The sequence below is a fragment of the Synchytrium microbalum genome (assembly GCF_006535985.1).
Source record: "Synchytrium microbalum strain JEL517 chromosome Unknown SmJEL517_scf0004, whole genome shotgun sequence".
Lineage (NCBI taxonomy): Eukaryota > Fungi > Chytridiomycota > Chytridiomycetes > Synchytriales > Synchytriaceae > Synchytrium > Synchytrium microbalum.
Window position 1 is genome coordinate 96,209 of NW_022158353.1, and position 22,750 is coordinate 118,958.

Sequence of the window (22,750 nt, forward strand, 5' to 3'; positions counted from 1 at the left end):
ACCAGTTTGTATCTGGCTTCCATTTCGGCGCGTTGATGACTTGAAAGACTGCTTCTGTAACAGACTTGTATTCCCACTGCCAAACTATATAGTACATCTTAGAGCTCAAGTGGCGTCTTTTAGTGGTGTGCCCATAGCAAAACGATCTTCACAAACTTTCTTTAGTGCATGTAGTTTAACATCATTTCAACTTGTGGCATCAAGTATCCCAAGCACACAACATCCACATACTTTGCGAATTGGCAATCAGTTGTTTTGAGGACGGTTGTCTCTAGTGTTCGTCACTAGTTAAAGTTGGTCTTGGAAGAAGCCATTCAATGCCATGATATAGTTGTTCTTTGTTCTTGAAGGTCTTGAAACCTGAACAAACGTACTAGTCTGAAAAGAGTCTCGTAAAATGTTGTAAATGTATTTTCTATACAGCAAAAGCAATCTGAACTCAACCAAACCCTCTTTACAAAGAACAATACGTGCTTTATGGTTCAAGTGGAGGAGGTTTATCACCCAGAGGCTTGGCACGATACAAACAAATGTATGCTAGAAAGGTTTCAAAAAATGGCGTCAGCAACCACTGTGCAAAAAACAACGAGTTTCATACATCCCGAAGTAAAATACACACCTGTATGCCAATCACCACCACCCTCCAATTTCGTAATCTCATCAGCAGAAACAGGCGACACCTTATCATCATCAAACTTCCACCATCCCAAACCATCGTCAGGTTCAGATGATGTTCCATCTTGATTCGATTCTCGACGAGTCCAAGCAATATAATGTCCAGAATCAGCTGCTCGTCCAACATGTGTCAAGACAGCTACTAGATCATACCATCCTGATACATTACATCCAACATCATTTATCAGGGATGCATCAACTCCCAATTCGGTGAGGACTTCTTTTTGTGATCTTGTTGTTTTTGTTGATGCTGCTGCTGCTGATGATGCGGTAGCTGGAGTATCAATGTCCATGGCGGTAGTAGCTGTTCCTGCTGCTAAAGCCGCTTGAGCATCAGACACCTTTTTGGTCTTGAGTTTCTAAAGTTGCATAGAGATTGTGAGTTTCCAACGGCAAAAAACTGTGGTAGCAACGAGAGTGAATACCTTGACAGCAGACTTGTAATCATCCATTTCCTTGAGCCTATCTCTGGCTGGAGCCAACTTGGCCAACAAGTCTGGTGTGACGAATTGAGCCATATCAAGTTCGAATGGAAACTTGACTTTCTACTCATTTCAAACAAAGGATAGGGGATGTCAGCACCTCGACTTCTCAAAAGCAAAAAGCAGCATGTATGAGTGCCGAACACCAACCTTTAATATCTTGGCACGAGTACCCGATCCACCAGGTTCAGTTGCAGGCTTCCACTGGAACCTTACAAAGTTGATTGTCAAATATGCAGGCAGCCTTGATATTTTGGATGTCTTTGTGTATTTTGCCAAAGTGTTCAGAGTTGGCGAGTTTTTTTCAATCTTTTGAGTCAGACCGGATGAGATGTCTGAAGATAAGTATGTGGAGACTAGGAAATGGAGGGGGACTTCATATGTGAGATAATGATTTGTCTTCAATTAGGCTTGAACAAGCCAACAAAACAGGGAACAAGATGAGCATGAAGATGGGATGTAGTACCTCCAGAACCAATGTTGACTTGTAGACGAGTAAAGCCTTCTGTAGATACTGTGGCTTCTTCCTGAGGTGCGTCATCACACTTCAACCTGTGGAGAATGGAGTGCATTGAGTATCTCATCTATGCGAAAAAAAGCAGCAAAGATGAATGATCCTACGTGGATGCAAACTGTCCATTCATAAACTGATCTACAAAGTGAATTCCAGGGTTGACTTCACCAGTAGCAGTCAATCCAGGCACAGATTCTTTCAATGAAGACACGATTTGACCCCAACATTCTTCAGCATCTTGTTGAGAGAATCCTCTAGCAGTTTGTTCAGCAAATTGCGGGAAGGCACCACGCAGCATTTGCAGAAAGACAAGAGGTGGAATTGCTTCACCCGATGAAGACAATTCTCGGTAGAGTGTTTTGAGGGAGACGGGGAGACTAGCTCTAAAGTCTGGAGAGATGGAGCCCGTCATCCTATAAATGCAACAATTTGTGCTTTTAGAGTTTGTCGCTATACATATGTCATATGTACTTGTTTTGGAGCATACTGAGCAATCCTCCAATTGCTTTACCTTGACATGGCAGTTTGTAACTCTGGGATGGTTCGTAGACACTGCAAAGTAGCATTCATATAGCAGGTGTTTCCCAAGTTGACTAGACCAGCAGGTAGTTTCATCTAGATGTGTGATGGTCTCATATACTGTGATCTTTTTCTGGCCCTATACTTTTGCAGCGCAAATGCAACTTACAGCTTGAGCAATTTGAGCATCAGTCATGTCTTCTACGAACTGTATTGGCTTTTCAGGTGCTTTTGGCAATTCGCCTGCAGTGCCCATCATCTGTGTATGTTAGGGGAATCAGTCAAGTACGTGTCCGTATGAGCGCCATGATCTGATTGAAATGGATAAATATACCATGAATGAGTGTCCCTATAACAAAGAGAAAAGTCAGAATGATGGGAGCAAAAAAAAAGAGGGTGTAGTGTGGTCTCACTTCTTTAAGATCGAGTTTTGACAAGTCCGTATCATCCTAAATGACGAGTTGGAATCAACAAACAAATACGAGCGAGGATGAAGCGTCATGTGCAATTCTCCGTTCGATCCTCTTGATGATCGATCATCAACCAATACCCTAATGCTCATTTATGACTACGCTATAACGTACCTTGAGCATGCCCCCTTTGATCATAATCTTTTGTCTATCCGGTTCTACGCCCGTCAACGAGAATAGCTGTGTCTTGAATACGATGCCAGGTTGACTTGTGTCTACCTCTACATTGTCAAACTTTTTGCCACTCCATTTGACGGAAACTAGCGAATCAATGGGTTTCAGACATATTGAACAAATAAGGATAAATGCAATTAAAATGAGGGCACTGTGTTGATACCTTTCACGACAGGCATTGTTTCTAGTCCTTGTGGGTGATTCTGTGCGTTTTGAGAAATGTCCCAAACTGTGTTGATGACGCGTCAGTTGCTGACCAAGTCTTGATGAAGAGTATAGGTCAATAGATCACGTGCAGATACCTACGATGGAATATTCAATGGTCGAATCAAGCTACCAGAGTTCTTTCATTCGCATTCAGCAACAAGCTGACAAAATAATAAAGATCGTCCAAACTTTTATTGAAAGCACCAAACTTAAACACGATGGGATGTCAAGTATTTCTGATATACACTAAATTACAGCTTTACTTACGTGTCATTGTCTTGGCAAAGCGTTCGCTGTCTTCGCTTTTTAAAAACACAAAAAGCTTCACAAGCGAAGACGAGAGGTTGAATCCCCTATAGACCATAGAACGGGCATACGTACAATCAGAGTACATATCATCTAAATCAGTTTATTGCTGAACGGGCTAGCTCAAGATGACGAGTGTGGTTGAGCAAAAGAGGAAGGTCTCCTATCACTACCATGGCAAGCACTTGCATTCTGTTATTGCATGTCTTATTTATAGTCAATTACTGATTCTATATCCTCATATCATACAGCTGATGTCGGAAACTACCACTATGGCCCACAGCATCCAATGAAGGTACGCAACATCAACCTGCTCGTTTTGACTGTTAAAGGAATGTCAAACTTCAAATCCAACACCCTCATTAACTTTAGCCACATCGTATTCGTATGGCTCACAACCTCATTGTAAACTATGGTTTGTACAAAAAGCTGGAGATTTGTGTATGTGTCCTCTCTCTCTCCTCATTTAGGCTCTTTGGCCGAATGAATCAAAACTAACGCTCAGTTACTCGATTAATAGAGATTCACTCCAGCTACATTCCGAGAAATGACGAGATTCCATTCTGATGACTATATCGACTTTTTATATCGAGTTACTCCCGACAATGTTGAAGAGGTCGCAAAGTATCAACAGAAATGTAAGCGTGTTATATATGATACCTCGACATTTGTTAATATTTAATATTTTATTTATCAAGTACTTACACTCCTTCCGAATAGTCAATGTCGGAGAAGATTGCCCAGTTTTCGACGGACTCTTTGAATTCTGTGCTCTCTCGGCCGGTGGATCCATCTGTAAGTTTGAAAGTGAAAGTACAACGCTGTATCAATCACCCTCTCATCCAACCCTCTGTTTAAAGCTGCCGCTGGAAAGCTCAATCGAGGGGAAACCGACATTGCAATCAACTGGGGCGGTGGATTGCATCACGCTAAAAAGACGGAGGCTTCAGGTTTCTGTTATGTCAATGATATCGTATTAGCTATTCTAGAACTGTTACGGTATGTTGATGTGATGGGTGTGGGATGAACCATCCAAACTGGTATTCGGGCAGTGTGCTGTCGATTTCTTTGCTGACAAATAAGTGTTTTACTTTTTAGATTCCACGCCCGAGTCTTGTATATTGATATTGACATTCATCACGGTGATGGTGTTGAAGAAGCCTTTTATACTACAGACAGAGTCATGACGGCCTCATTCCATAAATATGGTGAATACTTTCCGGGAACTGGTGATATTCAAGTAAGACAGTTCATACTGGCGGCTTCGGATCTGTTTTTTTTTTGTTTCTCATTGCTTTCAACTCTTTTGATTCTCATGCCTCATTCATCGTCATCGTTAGGATATTGGTCACGGTCGAGGAAAATACTATGCAGTCAACTTCCCACTGAAGGATGGTATTGATGATGAATCATACCGAAGTGTCTTCAGACCCGTAATTCAACATGTCATGGACTGGTATCGTCCTGGTGCTGTAGTACTTCAATGTGGTGCCGATTCTTTGGCTGGTGACCGTTTGGGTTGCTTCAACTTGTCAATGAGAGGTATTTTTCTCATTCAGTTTTTTTGTTGCAACCTTCTAATATCAATCATTCTGGTAGGTCACGCTCAAGCTGTAGAGTTCTTGAAGACATTCAATGTACCGTTGATGTTGTTGGGTGGTGGTGGTTACACTATTCGAAATGTAGCTCGTGCATGGTGTCATGAAACCGCTGTCGCTGTTGGTGAAACTCTGCCTGAAGGTATGTTTTGGTCGGGCGTACTTTTTTCTCGTAATGCAAAGGATTGGGTTTCTGAATACCGTTATGAATCTAGAAATCCCATACAACGACTACTTCCAATACTATGGCCCTGATTACCGTCTTGACGTACCTGCAAACAATATGGAAAACCAAAACTCTCGTGAATATTTGGACAAGATAAAGTAAGTTTCGATAGCAGATAAACGGTGATGCACCGCATGTTAAACAAGTACTCATGACACTTGTCTCGCCCGCTAGAATCAAGATCATTGAAAACCTTCGACACATCCCTTCGGCTCCCAGCGTTCAGACTCAAGGTCAGCTGAGTGCTATTAGAAAATTCAACCACAATTTGCCAGTTTTTGCTCAATCGCTTTCTTGTATAAACTTAGAGGTTCCTGGTGATGGCTTCTCGTCGGATGATGAAGAGGATGATGAAGCTACCAAAGATACTCGTATAACACGTGAGTGTATGGTTCATGCATATTTTCCGCTTTTTTGCTTCGTCAGAAATCATCTAATTTTGTTTCCGTCCCCAGAACGAATGTCAGACCGCCATCGAGTCCCTGAAAACGAGCTCTCCGACTCTGAAGACGAAGGAGAAGGAGGTCGTCGTGACCGTCACTCTCACAAGAACTCCACCACCTCGCAACAACCTGGTCGCACATCTCGTACACGTCGGGAAGACGAACCACGAATGTCAATGATGCACAATAGTCATAACAGTGCCAATGCTCCTCAACGTAAAGACAAGGAACGTGCTGAACCAATCAATGACGATGTGTCATCTGTTACATCTATGCAAGTGGAGCCTCCTACTAGTGCTACGAGTGCTACTGTTCCTCCTAGTGCTGCTATTATTACTGGTGCTAGTGGAGCTAATGGTGGTGCTGGTGAAGAGGCCGTTCATATGGATGTTGATCAATAGAGGGTGTTGGTTTGACGTAGTTTTATGAGGCTTTTTGTAATTTGGTGTTGAAGCAAAAAGGTTGGCATTTTTTTTTGTACAGGCAGCAGCAAAATGAAAGGAATATCAAAAGAGCTTTTAAGGAGCAAGTATCGTGGAACAGCGCATTCAGGAATTTATTGTAAACTTCCACCCTCGAAGGACGCTTAAATCAATCACACTTGAGAAATCCGGATGTGCTGATGTACATCTGGATGATGTAGATTAATGTAGATGTGGCTGTTTTCGTTTTGTCAAACAAGCTGTTCGCCAACAAACCCAACCAAAATCTCATTCTTGGTGGAAGAGGAGGAGGAAGAGCACCGAAATAGGAAACATGACAAGTTCACAGAACGACAAAAATATTTGACTTCCAAGAGGTTAAAGCCGTTCTTCACTGTCTGCATTCCAAAGCAAAACTTGAATTGCTAATGTATTTAAGGGCTTCAGGTTAGCACCCAGAGTGTCTTGATGTTGTCACATCAAAATCTGTTCCGAGAGATCAATAAGGATGTAGTAACTGATATTGCACTGTTTCAATTGGTAAGGGGACATGATCTTGCAATGTTGGCTGAAGTGAGGTAACATATTCTGACCTTTTGTCTTGTATCTAGGTTTTCCATCTTACTGATCTAGACACTCTGGACCTATATGTGAACATAAACTCAGACCGTGGTCGTGTCGTCCTATCTGGCTCTACGTTTCTGGCTGCACGACATAACCGTCGCCGAACCTTGATGTACCAATTTGAAGGTAGTTTGGGAACACCCACTCCTTCGCTGGTCATCGCTGCAAGCACTAACTCTGAATTTATCTCATCCAATGATAGGCATAGCCTTCTTCTTGGCGAATGCCAACTACGATTCACAGCGCAAAGAGGAAGGTCTTTTGAACAGCTTGAGGCCGCCAAATTGTATCAATAAGCCGAATTGTAGTTTGCTTCTACTAGCATGTTCTCGGCAGCCAAGGGTTTCTCCATCGCCTATTGAAAGACTGAATTTAGGAGAACTGTTAGTGGTGATGAAAACGATATACGTATAGAACAATATAGTACTTTTGAGACTTTCGCCACCTCAGCATTGATTCTTCAAGCCTCATCTACCAGCGTGGAAGCGATCGTGAGCGAGCTGTCGCGTTGAACGTAGAACCTACCTTTCATGATCGGCGAGCTTTTTTGTCTTGACAGGCGACGTGTTTCTAATCAAAGTAATGCCTTTTGTTTCGAGAGCGTCACTGTGGTTCAGATTAATAGTTGACGTGCCTTGCGTAATTGAAACGCCTTCAGCACCATTAAATGGGTAACCACGGATGTCTGAACCTTTCGAACACCACTCACGAAAAACGTGTCAATCTGATTTACTCTGAAATAAAGTCAAGACAGGGTCAAGATCACGTGCTATTTGAGCATTTGACAACGTTTTATAGCAATTGAAACCTCTTTGGTAGGGCGCATCTTGACTCAAAAGTTTGTCCTTTCAGCATTTGCATTCCAACAAGGATGATGGCGACGAGAGCTGCTCAAGCACTGACAAGGAGACTGCCATGTAAGTGCATGGAATATCAAGAAAAGCACCGTGTCGATTTTCTTCCTATGTCTCAATCATTGGAAATGGAACAAAAACCATCCATCACGCTAACATTTGCAGCATCGACTAACCCATTTTCTCTATATCTCAACACCTAGATCGCCCTCCTAATGAGCTGAATCATGTTAACAGCGCACTACGCACGTCCAGGTTTATAGCTTACACGTCAACAACAATCACATTACGTCAAAAGCATACATTACGATCATGGCAACATACCACATCACGAACACTGGCAACCAATACCACTGAAAATACCGCCGCTACCTCCAAACCAGACTCGAAAGTACCGTCGGGTGCTACAATAACACCACCATCATCCGACACTACCAATGTGGCTAGCACGTCTCAAACCGCCTCAACAACACCACCATCATTACTTCGACCTGCAGCTGCGAAAGAGGAAACACCTGTCGAACGTGCCGTACGTGTAGCCAAAGAAGGCGAATTGGATGCCATGGACAAGGCATGGCGAGAATCCGAAGTCGTTGATGAAGATCCAGCTAATAAAGTAAAGAAACCCATCATGGAGCGAATCAAGAATGAATTGGTGCATTATTGGCATGGTACTAAACTACTTGGTGCTGAAATCGCTATATCAAGTCGGCTGCTCATGCTAGTGTTGAGAGGGCATAAGCTTACTCGTCGTGAACAGAGACAGGTATGAATATCATGGACCCCACCTTGTTTTTCTCCGCGCCGGGTGTCGCGTCAGTTTGTAACTCCATTCACTGTGAGATCTCAGACTGACTTTGTATTTACGCTCTATCATAGCTGAGGAGAACTACTGGTGACTTTCTAAGACTTGTGCCGTTCTTGATATTTGTCATTGTGCCCTTCTTGGAATTCGCACTCCCACTCTTTTTACGATTCTTCCCAAACATGTTGCCATCTACTTTTGAAAGTAAATTCGATGAGGTATGAACCGCGTGCTGTTTCACTGAGGATTACCTCATTTTTGTGCCTTATGCTGGTTTTTTTGGTTTCCTTTAGCAAGAAAAGAAGAAGAGGCTGTTGAAAGTACGTTTAGAGATGGCCAAATTCTTGCAAGATACTATTGAAGATGTATCTATTGCTGGTACTTCCAAAGCTGAGGCAGCTAAAGAGTTTAGTCAATTCTTCCTCAAGGTATGATTGCCCAGGACTACTCGCTTTTTTGCTACTCGTATCACAATCACCATTGGAACTCACTCTCGTCCTTAGTATCGAACATCGGGTGAACAAGCCCCCAACGAAGAAATCATTCGAATTGCTCGAAAATTCGAAGACAATTTGACATTGAATAACTTGTCGCGACCACAATTGGTCTCTATGTGCAAGTATATGAACATCAATGCGTTCGGTACAGACAACTTTTTGAGACATCAAATCCAACGGAAGATGAAGGAGTTAGAGTCTGACGACAAGGTATGCTACGGTTTCCAATGATCAATTTTTTGCTGTTGCTCATCTACTACGATCCGACAATAGACCATCGCAGAAGAAGGAATCGAGTCACTCAACGTCAAAGAATTACAGCAAGCTTGTGCTTCTCGCGGTATACGTACTATAGGAGTATCACCAGCCAGGTTACGATCCGAATTGGCTCAATGGTTGGACTTGCATCTCAAAAACCAAATCCCTTCAACCCTCCTCGTCTTATCACGAGCATTCACATTCGATCGACCTATTGATCGACCTAGTGATACTGCTGAAGCGCTACAAGCTGCTCTGCATTCGTTACCTCATCAGGTCGTGAATGAGACAGCTCTAGGTATTGCTGAAGCTGAGGGTAAAGCTACTTATAAACAAAAGTTGGAGGTTTTGAAGGAACAGGAAGAGCTTATTGAAGATGAGAGTGAACAGGAAGAGGTTTGTAAGGCTATATGAGCTATACGACTATTTTGTTTTTTGCTGATGTCTTTCTCCCTGAATGATAGGCCTTGATGAAGGTCAAGATGGCCAAAGAAGCCGAACAAAGGAAGAAGGCTGCTGCTGCCACTCCGACAATAGAAGCACCACCTGCTCCTATACAAATAGCTGCTCCTCAACCAACAGCAGCAGCCGCTCCCTCCAAACCAGCTGAACCAGCAGCCAAAGTATCAGAAGCTCCAACACCACCAGCTGCTGAACCTATACCTGCACCTGCCAAACCAGCTGCAGCTCCAGCAGTAGCAGAAGACGGAGACAACATCTCGGAAGCTCAACTTGTACAATTGGGTGCTGCACTTAAAATCTTAACTGCAGATTCAGTATTTCAAGATGTTCGACATGAAGTGGCTGAAATCAAATTGGAGCGTGCTGAATTCAAAGAGGTATGTAAAAGTGGTTCTCGGTGACGGATTGAGCAAAAAAAAGTACATCCGTAACGTCTTATCTATAAATAGGACATTGAAGAACTCAAATCGCTGGCTAAACAAGAGCCAGCCACTGTCACTTCTCGTCTTGGTGCCCGTGTAGACAAGATGATTGCCAAGATTGAAAAGGAGATCACCAGTTTGGAATCTGCACCTCCTAAAAGGCAGATAATGCAGACTCTCAAACCAGATCAGAGCGGGCGCATTACGCTGGAAGAGTTGGAGGATGCCTTGAAGGTATAATATAATTTTGGCTCCTTTTTTTGGGTGGAAATGATCCAATAAGGCATCCAATACTCTTGATAGATAATCCGTGATCACCCAGCCGATGAAAGGATTAGGCGTATCGTGCAGAGGTTAGATACTGATAACGATGGTAAAGTATCTCTAGAAGAAATCCTCGTCTTGGCTGATGAGGCTGAGAGTGAAGGTGTCGGTGTGCTTGTACCCGAACCTAAAAAAGAGACATCTAGCCCTGCTTCTGCAAGTGCTGATGCTTCATCAGCAGGAACAAGCAGCACAGCTCAGATACCCGCAATCGCTGTCTCGAGTGAGACGGCAGCAACTTCAACTGTAAAAGTCGGATCACCGCTTCCTGTATCAGATAAAACAGGTGCTATACCCATCGCACCACCAGAACTGTTGATACAGAAGCAGTCTACAACTACATCGCAACATGATAACAAAATATAATCGTGTTTTTAAGCATATACTTTTGTATTTGAGCATATTTTTGTGCTTGTAGCAAAATAAGACACTTACAAAAATAATAGTATGAATATGGTGGTTGCATTTATTGTTTGTCAATATTTGCTTTGGCCAGTAGACGCTATGTGGGTTAATGGTGTTAGTGTCGAGTGCCAAAAAGAAACGTCCAAACAAATTGACCGATGGATATCATACCTCAGCCCATTTCACCACCGGCATATCAATCATCTTGCCATCCAAACTGAATGCTCCAACACCCTTCTTCAAATGCTCATGGTAGCCTTCCACAATCTTGGTGGCCCGTGACACATCTGCGTTATCCCAGTCGGAAACAGAACAGGATTTAGATTCGATTCATGCCATGAAACCTTCACACGCACACAACAACAAACACATACCCTTCTCAGCCGGCATATACAACATCTGAATAACATCCACCTGTTTAGGATGTATAGCCTGCTTCCCTGTAAATCCAAACGCACGCCCCTCATCACACTCAGCCCGTAGCGTGTTCTCATCCTGGAATTCAACACACACGAGATCTATCGCTTGCAGGCCGTATGCTATGGCTGCTGTCACGACTGTTTGGCGCGCATATAGCATCTCGAGACGTGTGCCGGAGCGCAGGAGGCCCGTGTCTGCGCAATAGTCTTCTGCTGCGACTGTAGAGAGATGGAGTATGTGAGAAACGACAAGGTGCGGAAAAAAACACCACTGGTCAGGTCAATACTGTACTGTTGCGATGAACGTACATATCAGAGCATCCACACGAGGATCCGACTGTGCGATTTCTTTGATATTCATGATTCCAAGTGCGGATTCGATGGCTGCGAGGATTCGTATGTTTTCTCGGCTATTGATAAAAAAGGACTCGATCAGCTACTTCTCACACGATTGCAAGTCAATTTTGTTATATGCAACTCACTTTGATGCAGGAGCAATCGTATCAATCATCCGCGTCACAAACTGTACATCTCGAGCAGACTGCACTTTCGGAACCAGAATGGCTTGTAGGTTTGGTGATCGTAACTATTAGGCCAGAAAACTTCAGTGGACGAAAAGGACGTTTGCAACCAAGATGAATTCACACATACCACCACATTCAAATCATCAATCTCTAGTCCAGATCTATGTTATGTGGCGCATGAGAGTCGTATAAGTGTAGATGCAAGTGGGGAAAACATACCCAACAGCATTGATTCGAACTGCCTTTTCTGATCTGCCCACGTTGAAAGTCTAACGAAAAAAAGGAAGACAATGTCATTCATAACACCATCTAAAGCAAGATGGCAATCTGCACCCACCTCTAACGCATTAAACACCAATTGCCTAGCTTGACCCTAGCAGATCCAAACATCAACGTCACACTCAGACTGTCTTACCCCATTCACCTGCAGCAAAATACCTTTCTATTGAGCGCAACAGAATCCTCCAAATCATACGTTATGCAATCCGCTTTACTCTTTAACGAGCTATTCAGTTTACGCTCGTCACTTCCCGGAACTACACGAGCAGAAAAAATATGTTAAATGTTGGGTTATAATCACGTCCAAAACACGTCCATATGCCTCAAATCAGACCAAAAGCTCTAGCATATGTTTAGCATACCATAGAACAAAGCCCTTCGTGGTCGTTCCTTCCTGGTTGGGAGTGCTGAAGTGTTGTTTGCAGAAGCTCCAGATGATTCGGATGCGAGGGTGCGAGAGAGTTGGGATTGGAGGAGGGATAGACGGTTTAAGCTGCTTGTGGAAGATGTTATGAGAGGCAGACGGGAGCTGCACCGGAGGAGAGATACTCTTTTGGCCATCATCTTGAGTGTTGGTGTTTTGTAGCAGTTGAAAGCTGGTGTAGAGAGATATTGGACGAGTTCAAGAGAGGAGTAGTGATTTCCTAGTGCAGCTTGTAACGGATTGACAGTATCTCGCGTCTTTCCAGGCTTGAAAGAACGAAAAAGCGACGCGAAACTTGAAAACTATAACATTCAAGAATAAAGTTGCTACAGCTTGCCACTCTCGCATGGGCATCCTCTATTACGCATTACACGCATTACGCGTTATAAATGAGAATAAACAATTATTACTCCTCTTTGAACGTTGTTGTATTGCGTCGAACTCGTCTGCTTCTCTCCAGAACAAACCCACATATTGGCTGACGGCAACAAAAGGTTTTATGAGCTGCATAGGCAAGTAGCACGGAATTCAATGGATGCGAATTTATAAGAATCTAAAATGACGCGTGTCCGTCCACTCTTTTCAGGATGTCTGTATACATCAGAGGCACAATCGATGCAAGAAAACACATACAGCTGCTGACTCTACTAGTCAAACTTGTAGATGTGTGCAGAAGGATGCTTCAATAGCATGAACTATGCAAACGCTGTGTACCATTAGTTCAATCCATCATTTGTGACTCAGCATTAGGTTGAGGAAATTAATCACGTTTTTCATCAATGAGTATGTTTTCCATCTCAACACTATCGCAGAAGGCAAAGATTTGACGATCGAGACAACTGCTAATAGATCCCATTGATTGAGTCGAGTCTCTTCAACCACCAGCGCTGATGAATTAGGGGCAAGTTCAGATGAAAAGTTTGCTCTTTCTATATTTACGCAGCACTCTACAATACATGCGACTCATTTATATACATGACTTGGATTATCATCCATAGATCTCGGCCGCACGAAAATCCCTCCTTCACCACCCAACACTCTCACTTCATCAGCCTCCTTTACTGTACTAGTTTGCCCACTGCTTATAGCGCTCGTACCACCACTGAGACTCATTGCAGAAGGCGCAGGTATAATAGCCGTGTTGCCAGAATCACGTTCTTTACCTCCAACAGCCTTGATCACAATCTTTAATTTTGGCAGTTGCAATCTCCCACTGATGAGCGGAAGACAATTGAATGTGATTGTCTTTGATGAGCATGGTAGTAATCGACACGTCAAGGACTTGACACCAGCAAAGACCAACCCTTCTGCTGATTCAAGGGTGGATGAGATTTCGTATGAAACCGATGAGGTATTGTATAGGTTATAAGCCAGTGTAAAGAGATTGCCTACAGATGAGTCGGAAGGGGGTTCTATTGGAAGAAAAGTGTTTAAGCACTCAAATAAAGACGCTAAAAGAGCCTCGGATTAACACGAAGAAAGTGCTTACGCAAAGTAACGACCAACCCATCAGGTGCCAAATCCAATTTCGGTATCGTTACAACAGACCTCGTCCAAGGCATCAATATTCCATTAGACTGATGCGCTGGTCTACAAGAACACATGGCGAAAATAAGTGAGATAAATATTCTGATGAAATTGCGAAATTACAGCGAATTACAAATCTTACCTTCGCCATTTGATCTCCATTCTTCCAATATCTATTGTCCTTGAACTGGATACGAGACCAGCACATCGAGACATGTTCATGCGATATAAGAAGTGATGCGCTCTAGATGGTCGCCATGTTTCAGGTTTTGGTGACGGCGGTGATATAGATGACACAGATAGCTTTGGTGTAGGATATGGTTCTGTTCCTGGTTCTATAGGTGTGAGATCTGATACTTCCATATCCTAGAGAGTGAAGATAGAATAAGCAATCCAGTGCTTTTCCAATCGACGAGTGGACTCTTTTTTCGGCTTCAAACGAGAAGTTACCTGATCCTGATGCAATTCTCCAGACGCGACCTCCACATCCCATGGCCCTACACATTTCAGATTCCCTGTAACCATCCATGATTCATGCCACTCGCACTCCTGCATCCATTCCGTACTATTTACAAGCCGACCATCATATACTTTTACATCCCAATTTGAGTCAAAAGCTCGATCAAATTTGATTCGTAGTGCTTCAACTTTACGGAAGTGTAGATCTGGATTTAACATGTCTTGTACTCCTTCTGTAGCTGACGATGGAGAAGAAGACGAAGTTGGTCGGAAAAATACAGTGACAATGACGGCGCGTTCACCAGGTACACTGTGACTCTTGATATATACAGTGTGTCGTGCAGATGCTCCTGGAGCTAGTCTGCCTAAATCCAAGCCACGCAGCAATGTATGAGTGGAGCCGGTTGGATTGGAAGTCATGATTACAGGTGTCAGAGGTGTTGTTACGGGAGCATGAGGCGGTGATGAGGAAGTAGATATTCCACGAGCACGAGTAGTGGATTGGTATGGAGAGTTGGGTGATGTAGGGAGTTGAGATGGCATGTTTGCCAACGAGTCAGGGTCGGAGCTCAGATACGTATTTGGATCTACCATAAAATCAACTTGAACAAAAATCAATGCAAAACAGACATCAACAGAGCTCATACCTGAACCTTCAGCTCCACCACCACGAATCTCAAATTCACAGAATGCCTGAATGTCGACAGCTTCTTCATTGACAACTTCCACGGTTATAGGATAAATCTCATCTAGATACCCTGGTGGAAAATGTATACTACGAACCACCAAAGCAGGCTGCTTCCGAATCACCCTGATGTAGAGAAGAAATACAAAGGTTGGTTCAGCAGACCGCAAAAAAGAGTGCGTACATGGTGAAATTATACCTCAGACTGGACAGCTCTCCATAACCCTCCAATGGCGCCCATTTGCCTTTACTGCCAGCTTCATGAGATAGCAGCCACCGTCTTCGAGTCTGAGCTTCTTCATTCCTATCACCAATCTTCCATCTCAAAACCACAGAACCAGCTGCACCTTCCAAAATACCCTCGATTCGGACAACTCTCAATTCCATAGAGTCTGTAGGTGTTATAGCACCTTCAAAGACTTTTCTTTCACCAGGTCGAATGACTAGATCGGCTTCCTTGAGATATGGGAATTTGGTTTGTGGATCTATGGTGAATGGAGCGGAAGCTCTAGTGGCAGATTTTATATCGACCCAGACAGGATGCCGTTCTGTTGAGCCAGCTACAAGGGCGATTGGATTCGTTTCTTGGTTTGTCGAAGAATCATCTTCAGGTGATGTGACGAGCAGATTGAATCTCTCGTCAGAGAATATGACTCGTAATTGAGATAGTTTAATAGTAGCAGGAGGTGTATTCGGTGACGTAGCAGCCAACGTAATCTGATATTCCGCTGGACTACCTGCATATCCCGTCGATTTTTTGAATTGGATGTGGCAGTGCATAAAAGGTTCGATTATGTCCATTTCTACATTAGCTTTGATGACGGTTCCGGCAGTAGCCGAGTCACCACGTAAGGCAGACAATATGTCTTCCAATGTCGACAGTCTGTCATTAGAATTCAGATTCATTCGTTCTGTCAACAACTCTATACTACACTCGACAAAAGAGTCCCACATATTTAGTGCTTTCGCACATCGTGCTTGGCCGTTTAATACACTAGCTAGCACCGTAGGCCATCCCTCTTTACGGTATGTACGACCAATACGTTCATAAAACCGTAATGCCATTTCTAGCTTTCCACTAGTTTCATATAATCTCGCTATTTCAGAAGCTAGGAATAGAGTAGTTCTTCCTGAGCGTTGTCGTTTAAACTGCTCATACGATTTGGTCAACAGTTCTATCGATAATGAAGCATGGTCTACTTGACGTTCTGTAGCCAACGCGAGACCCAGAGCATGAGCGTGTGATGGTGACGATACCACTGGTGACAATGATAACCCTATAGTGACCAAAACATTGCATTGAGTCTATAGGCAAAAAAAATGAAAAGGCAAGCCAATCACCACACCATCCAGAGCCGGTCGACCATCAAAAGGTGAACTAACGCTGCTGCGTCCAGCTGCAGGTCTTGAAGCAGTTGGTGCAAATGCCAAAGGAAGAGGAGGAGCATTGACCATGTTCTAAATAAAAGATTAGTCCAGACAGCAAAAAAAGGACGACTGATGGATGTATACCTTTTCGGCTTCCTTAAACTTCTTCCATCTCTCCTCAGAAGCTCTAGCAGCCAGCAAATAATAGTATCCAGCATGTTGTACTATGGTCGACGGGTTCACTGTCGATGCAGGAATGGGAGTTGCACCAGAGTTTGGTGCGTTCGGATCAGGACTAGATACAGGCGGTATTATAGGTGCTCCAACAGGTAACTTCATCCCCATTTTTGTTGTCGCTAATTCAATCAATTCACCAAAAGCTCTGTATTGAGTTGATACCCAACTCCAATACTCGAATGAACCACCATTCAGTGGTTTATTTAGATGCGAAAGTCCTTGAGGAGGTAGCGACAGCGGCGTTTGCGACAATGTTGATGTTATGAATGACGATGAGGTAGTTGTGGGCACGAATTCAGGTAGGGCATAGAGATTATTGAGGTGCTTGTTGAGCTGACTTAGAGCCAGTATAGGCTGATCTGATTGTAACAATAGACGACATATCTAAAGAAGGAGAAACGCTGAGTGATAACTGCGAACTGCCAAAGCAACATATGAATTCTCCTGCATACCTTCAATGAAATACAGTCCAACAAGTGCCGTGCTTCGGACCATCTATTCGTATACGGCTGTATCCCATCAGACGCTGATCCACCACCACCACCTGGTGCCCATAATCCTCCAACAACAGTGGTCTGAATCATTTCTATCAATGTTTGATATGCTGATTCGTACGACCTAACGAGATTGCTATCAGTATGAGCACGGAGAACGTAAAAAGGCAGATGGTGCGCTACTTGACAGCTCCTTCAAAGTCCTGTCTAAACTCAGAGAATGCAGCTGTCTTGAAATCATATCGTATACTCCAACCATGTGATGACAACGGTTTGGTTGGTGAACCAGCTGGAGATCCCACTAATGATGTCTGCGACCCTGTTGCTGACAACGACGAAGCGGTAGGTGGTGGTGGAATTGATCTCACTGGTCCTGTGGTTGCATATTTCAGCTTCTTCTTCTTAACTCGTTTTCCGTGCTCCCGATAATAGTTTAGAGCACTGTCGTATAAGGCTCTTTGAAGACTATACGTCGAAAGAGGAATTAGAGATCTGAAAGACTGTGAATAGTGGATTTGCATATACTTGGCTGCAAAGTCTTGAGGATCGAATGAGGATCCACCTCCAAATGGTAATGCAAACAAGGAGTGCTTTGAATCCAAAGTGCAAGCCTTACGAAGATACGATAAACGTTCTTCAGTATGTGGATCCTCTGATTGTAAAAAGAAAGTTGAAGCGATGCTGGATAGCGTGAGTATAGGTTTTGCGACGACTAACCAAGCTTGGTACTCTTGCCCAAAAGAATCACTGCAGAAAACTTGATGCCACGTTCTTGTGCTCCGCGTCTAGTGCAAGAACAGAGTATAAGCGAGACGCATTTGATCTACAAGATATTATACTGTTTACCATACCTCTTATCATTGATCTCCTGCGCTAACAGCCCATCTCGTTCTCTCTCAAGAGTAGCAGCTTGTTGAGCACCCAATGGATCTCGATTACGATCAGGCGCCTGTTCCGCAGAAGGCCGCTCCCACAAATCATAGAATCCCACCATGACTGACGGTATCAACTCACGATGTCTCTTGAGCCACAAAGGAGTCATGAGCCCATCTGGATATAATGGCGATGATGACGTGAGAGGACTGAGAGGCGAATGAGGTATCGGCACGTTGCGCGCTGGCGGTGATTTTCGTGGTGGTAGGCTATACGTCTAGATGGGGTTGGTTTGTGAAGAAGCGTCAGGTTGTCAAAAACAGCATTGAGCTTCACACTTTGACACAACCTGCAAACATACCTTCTCGAACGAAACGACCAAAAATTGATTTGAGTTACGAGCTGACGTGACATCCCATACACCACCGACACTCTTTGAGACGAGCGCGTTCAACAGTTGCTTCTTGAATAATGTCGATGATGGTGATGTCGATGTAGCTCCTGTATTGAGTTTCTTGATGGACAGCGGCGATGGCGGTGCTGGAGTTGCAGATCCAGTCGTGTCAGAGGTGGCAGCTCCTGTCGTCGACGTGATTGTCGTTGGTATTGTCTCTTCGGCAGATAGTCCAAACACTCCCAATACGGGCAGTTGAACAGCGACATATTCCACTGGAAACGAGTCCATTTCTATAGCATATGGATTAGTATAAACCTATCTACCGTTTATATAAAATCATCAGAGCTTCTTGCAAACCGTATGGGCTGCTAAGTTTGAAGAAGATCATGATGTTGGCAGAGACAAGTTCCGACGCGACAAGTATTCAGAAGACAGAAAAAGCGTATAAGCGTGTAACCGTGTAAGATTTCGAGTTGAAAGAAGAAAAAATGCGTGTATTTTCTTAAAAGCGACCAAAAAGATACCAAAAATATTTGTTATAAACTACTGCTAATCATCTTCAGTCCACCCACAAACCAACTATTCTTCTAAAGCAAAGCACCCTCATATATCATGACTTGAGCATGGCCTAGTTCTCATCGTCGTCCGAGTCATCAAAGCTGCTGTAGCCTGATACAATACATTCCCATCCTTGACCTCTTCATTCAACTGCTGTCTGGCTGCTACCAAGACTATATCTACAATCAGATGCTTATATTGAGATACTTTTCTACGGATCAACAAGCCAGAGTTTGTGATATCGGTGCTGTTGTTGAGAGTATTAATTGGAGGATCCGACTCAAGGACGTGAGGATACCTAAGTATGAGTTTGGGTGGGCCGCCTAACATCCATGTTATTGGCATGTTTAATGTCCCTATTCGAGTGGAAATCCCAAGACAATTGTGAGACAACTGAAACAAGACCGTAGATAGAAAGACGAGAGAGCATACCTGTGACATATGTTCTGACTATGTAAGAGAAGCTTTCGATCCCAATAAATTGAATTTTGGGAGCTTTGAATTCCTTGTGCTTCTTCATGACATCTTCCAAGCTGACGCCTTGGACAAACTGCATCTCAAGATAGAGCCTGTGCGCATCCTGGAAACATGAGGATGCTGAGACGAGAAATGGAGATACTTTTGCCAATTTTATAGAGCAATTTCGGATTTAAGTCTACAGGAAACAGGGAGCAGTGTGAACACGCGAGGATAAGAGATGACCTACCCTTCTATCATTTCTTTGACAGCCTTTGACGGCTTCTTTATTCTTTTGATGGCTACTCGTCGACTCGTGGTTTGGGAAACTTGCCTGACTGCCTTGTGAGCGATCTTACGGTTTCTTAAAAAATCTGACGTGGAAAGTGTCGAGAAAAACAGAGTAAACTTCAGATGGAAGAAAGAGCGAAAGAGAGGAAGCTCGCCTCGCACAAAAATTCATTTCCCAAACTTCAGCCCCGAACCAGCTGTCATCGCTGTAAAGGCACGTCACCTCAAAAAAAGTCGACCTTGGTATAAATTATAAACTGCTAATGCTCAGACCCACTACTACTACTAAATACACGTGATAGCAACTCATACGACGTCCCAACAGTACTTGCCAAACTGGTAGACAAAAACTTGCCAGCTTCATGCACCATATCCTCCATCTCTTCATCAGGCAGCTTCATCCTCGTAGGAGATTCATACCCTGATAAGGCTCTTTGCTGCCGCCTATCTAACCCTCCCCAACCTCCTTCCTCTCCTCCACCACTAACGTCATTTACAAGCATGCTGCCCATAGCTCCCCGATTCAGGACTATAGCAGCGAGCTCTTTGATGAATTCAGATAGTATCAAGTACGATGCTAAAAAGTTTGCTTCTTCTGCAGTTGGTTGATATGCTGGCTGATATATTGGTTCACTGTTGCTTGTTGACGAGTCGTCAGGTGGACGTGTATCGCTAACTGAATCTGTCGTTACGATGTCATCGTCTCCTATTGCTTTAGCAGGTATAGATCGTGGTGGCGATGAGCGTGGTGTGACTTTACTGGGATCCGACATACTAGTTCGTGATGGTGTTGATGGAGCTGACATCCTTCGTGATGGAGGATAGTGTGTCAAGCTTTCAATACCACGTTCTCGGATCATTCTCATTTTTATGACGGCCAGAGTCACTGTTGAGACTCGTTGTTGTGCTTGCTTTGACAGCTTTGGGTTGGACAAGACCTGTTAGTATCGCGAAAAAAGCAAACAATCAAATAAGCTCAATCACGTCATACCTGTGCCAATATATCCGCAACACACTCCTCTTCTCCTCCACTCTTAAACAAGAACTCGTCAATCCCACTACCACCAATAACCGCAATCCTTGCTATGCAACTCGTCAAAACAAGATTCAGATTAGGCGGCAATTCCAACATTTGCCGTAGCAATTGTATCAGCAAATGTCGGAATGCGAGACCAGATGATATATCAGTATCAATACTGGTCCCCGAATCAGTTGTATCCCTTATTGACGTTCGTCGCCAGCCTTGACGTTTCCTTATGTAGTTGAAGACACGTCGATGAGCAGCATCAAAGTGCTCATCATATCCAAGACTTGAGAATTCTTCAGTACTTGTTGGCGTTGCCGTTGACGGATTCATCAAGTCTGGCGGTTGAGCTGACAGGAGTCTACGAAAGGAACAAGTAAGGTGGTAAGCACACAAAAAAGGTATCTAGTAGGTGAGAATCTTGTGGTGGCGTGTTCTACTCACCGTTCTACATTTGAATGTAACGCTTGAATCTGCTCATCAGTAGTGCTTCCATCGTCATCAACATCCTTCACATTCAACAAAGTTTTGAGCACGTGAGGATGATAGGAGCTAATGACGACGTCCAAGAGCCTCAGAGTACTTATGGCAAGATCGATTCTCTACGTGTACAGGAGTTCCAGTTAGGATTCTCAGTTAGGATTCTCAAGCATCCATGCGAATCACCAGCTTACATCATATGCCTCAATACGAGACAATAGCAAATCCAACAGCCTCCTTCTTCCAGCACCGTCTTCCACTGCACATTCATATACGAGTATTCCAAGAGATAAAGGAGCCAGAAGTTGTGGCGTGATAGATCGAATAATGTCAGCAAGATGTAGGGTAGCTGACAATGATATTTCTAAATGACTTGCTATTGATTGAAACAAGACTGGCTTGAAGAAGATGGTGTCTATGCGATCTACCAAGCTCACAGTCAGTTTCTAAAGATCGAATCGAAGGAAGGGTTTTGCGTAAGCTGCCTGCCAAAAAAAGTGACCACGAATTTTGTTTTATGCTTGCCTGACAACCACACGTTATTATCTTGTTCGAGAAGGTCCACAACTCAAAGAACTCTTGTCGTGCATTCATATGCTCAGAGCCCACATCAGATTCTGGTATTAAACGCCCTCTTGGCGGTGACGACTTCTCATTTTGCGTATTAGTTGACTGAGAGCTCAGAGATGTCATCCTTGTGTACAAAATTGCTTGTCTTTCTGCCTACGAGTCGGTGGAAAGTCAGCTTTAACGAAAAAGGAGGGCTCTAAGATTGCTGAGTCATACCAGCGTCTCTGATATCTGAGATGCATCAACGACATACTCTACAACATCCACCATGATTGCCTTGTTCCTCTCGTCTTCCATCTCAATAGCCTGATCTCCAAGAATCGACAGAGCTGTTATTATAGCTTCACGAGCTACACGCCCAGTTGTGCTGGGATACCCAACGTAGTCCAACAATGTATCAAATATACTAAATTTCGATGTTTCAGATGTTTTGGATCGTTCAAAGAAGAGACCAAGAAGAGACGGTGTGGTTTGTATATGTCGAAATAATAGAGCAATCAAGTTCACTAGTTCGTGTTTCACGTCTCCTGCAGATCCTGTACCCGGTTCTGAAGATGATGATGTAATAGATACAGGGCTTCCTTCATCGACCAATTGGTGACAACCAGCGATCAAACGTGTCAGAGGTGTTCTAACCGATGTTTCAGGAAGCAGTTGTGGTCCTCCGAGATCAGATATGAGCAGCTGGAATATCTTAACGACATATGCTCGCATTCCAATTGGCGTCTATAACAAAAACCGAAGTTTGAGACACGTTGAAGTTCATCAAACGGCAAACTGTGTGATAGTTACGTCTGATTGTGCATATGCCACCAGCTCATCTAATATCTTCATCTCCAGCAGAAATTCAAGACACGGTCCAGCATGTACAGTTCCAGGCGTGTTGTTTCGAAGTTCACTTTGTTCCTCTTTCAAGTATCTGACCATGGCTTCAAGGTGATATGGGAGATTTGTCGATGCAATTGATACCACAGAAGGACCAAATCCTTGTAAAATAA

The 22,750-nt window shown here is 43.6% G+C and overlaps 6 protein-coding genes across 6 annotated transcripts; 2 read left to right on the forward strand and 4 right to left on the reverse strand.

Moving 5' to 3' along the window:
* Positions 1-475: 475 nt before the first annotated feature.
* SmJEL517_g01149 (uncharacterized protein) lies at positions 476-3,013 on the reverse strand (the record flags this gene model as incomplete). Its single annotated transcript, XM_031167077.1, has 12 exons — positions 476-537; positions 620-1,034; positions 1,101-1,220; positions 1,308-1,513; positions 1,624-1,709; positions 1,779-2,084; positions 2,183-2,286; positions 2,360-2,449; positions 2,525-2,539; positions 2,604-2,639; positions 2,775-2,920; positions 2,998-3,013. 12 exons carry the CDS (start codon positions 3,011-3,013, stop codon positions 476-478), a joined length of 1,602 nt encoding a protein of 533 aa, XP_031026957.1.
* Positions 3,014-3,475: 462 nt separating this feature from the next.
* On the forward strand, positions 3,476-6,015 carry SmJEL517_g01150 (uncharacterized protein; the record flags this gene model as incomplete). The annotated part of the gene is made up of 13 exons (XM_031167078.1): positions 3,476-3,505; positions 3,565-3,642; positions 3,720-3,788; positions 3,868-3,985; positions 4,068-4,142; positions 4,208-4,346; positions 4,446-4,587; positions 4,688-4,889; positions 4,947-5,087; positions 5,161-5,269; positions 5,346-5,404; positions 5,480-5,551; positions 5,627-6,015. The coding sequence occupies 13 exons, from the start codon at positions 3,476-3,478 to the stop codon at positions 6,013-6,015; spliced, it is 1,623 nt and encodes a 540-aa protein (XP_031026830.1).
* A 1,516-nt stretch (positions 6,016-7,531) lies between these two features.
* Positions 7,532-10,648, forward strand: SmJEL517_g01151 (uncharacterized protein; the record flags this gene model as incomplete). The annotated part of the gene is made up of 9 exons (XM_031167079.1): positions 7,532-7,577; positions 7,718-8,280; positions 8,394-8,537; positions 8,613-8,747; positions 8,823-9,026; positions 9,090-9,470; positions 9,539-9,913; positions 9,986-10,192; positions 10,262-10,648. The coding sequence occupies 9 exons, from the start codon at positions 7,532-7,534 to the stop codon at positions 10,646-10,648; spliced, it is 2,442 nt and encodes an 813-aa protein (XP_031026831.1).
* Positions 10,649-10,748: 100 nt separating this feature from the next.
* Positions 10,749-12,687, reverse strand: SmJEL517_g01152 (uncharacterized protein; the record flags this gene model as incomplete). The annotated part of the gene is made up of 11 exons (XM_031167080.1): positions 10,749-10,784; positions 10,859-10,974; positions 11,062-11,325; positions 11,416-11,516; positions 11,589-11,692; positions 11,758-11,791; positions 11,850-11,899; positions 11,968-12,003; positions 12,069-12,166; positions 12,272-12,599; positions 12,664-12,687. The coding sequence occupies 11 exons, from the start codon at positions 12,685-12,687 to the stop codon at positions 10,749-10,751; spliced, it is 1,191 nt and encodes a 396-aa protein (XP_031026828.1).
* Positions 12,688-13,296: 609 nt separating this feature from the next.
* Positions 13,297-18,661, reverse strand: SmJEL517_g01153 (uncharacterized protein; the record flags this gene model as incomplete). Its single annotated transcript, XM_031167081.1, has 14 exons — positions 13,297-13,745; positions 13,823-13,923; positions 14,003-14,226; positions 14,311-14,906; positions 14,967-15,130; positions 15,204-16,281; positions 16,351-16,462; positions 16,517-16,993; positions 17,062-17,227; positions 17,287-17,568; positions 17,629-17,755; positions 17,821-17,888; positions 17,955-18,253; positions 18,338-18,661. The coding sequence occupies 14 exons, from the start codon at positions 18,659-18,661 to the stop codon at positions 13,297-13,299; spliced, it is 4,467 nt and encodes a 1,488-aa protein (XP_031026829.1).
* A 1,277-nt stretch (positions 18,662-19,938) lies between these two features.
* Positions 19,939-22,679, reverse strand: SmJEL517_g01154 (uncharacterized protein; the record flags this gene model as incomplete). The annotated part of the gene is made up of 7 exons (XM_031167082.1): positions 19,939-20,616; positions 20,670-21,063; positions 21,147-21,304; positions 21,377-21,628; positions 21,792-21,905; positions 21,969-22,478; positions 22,545-22,679. The coding sequence occupies 7 exons, from the start codon at positions 22,677-22,679 to the stop codon at positions 19,939-19,941; spliced, it is 2,241 nt and encodes a 746-aa protein (XP_031026826.1).
* Between the last annotated feature and the right edge of the window lie 71 nt (positions 22,680-22,750).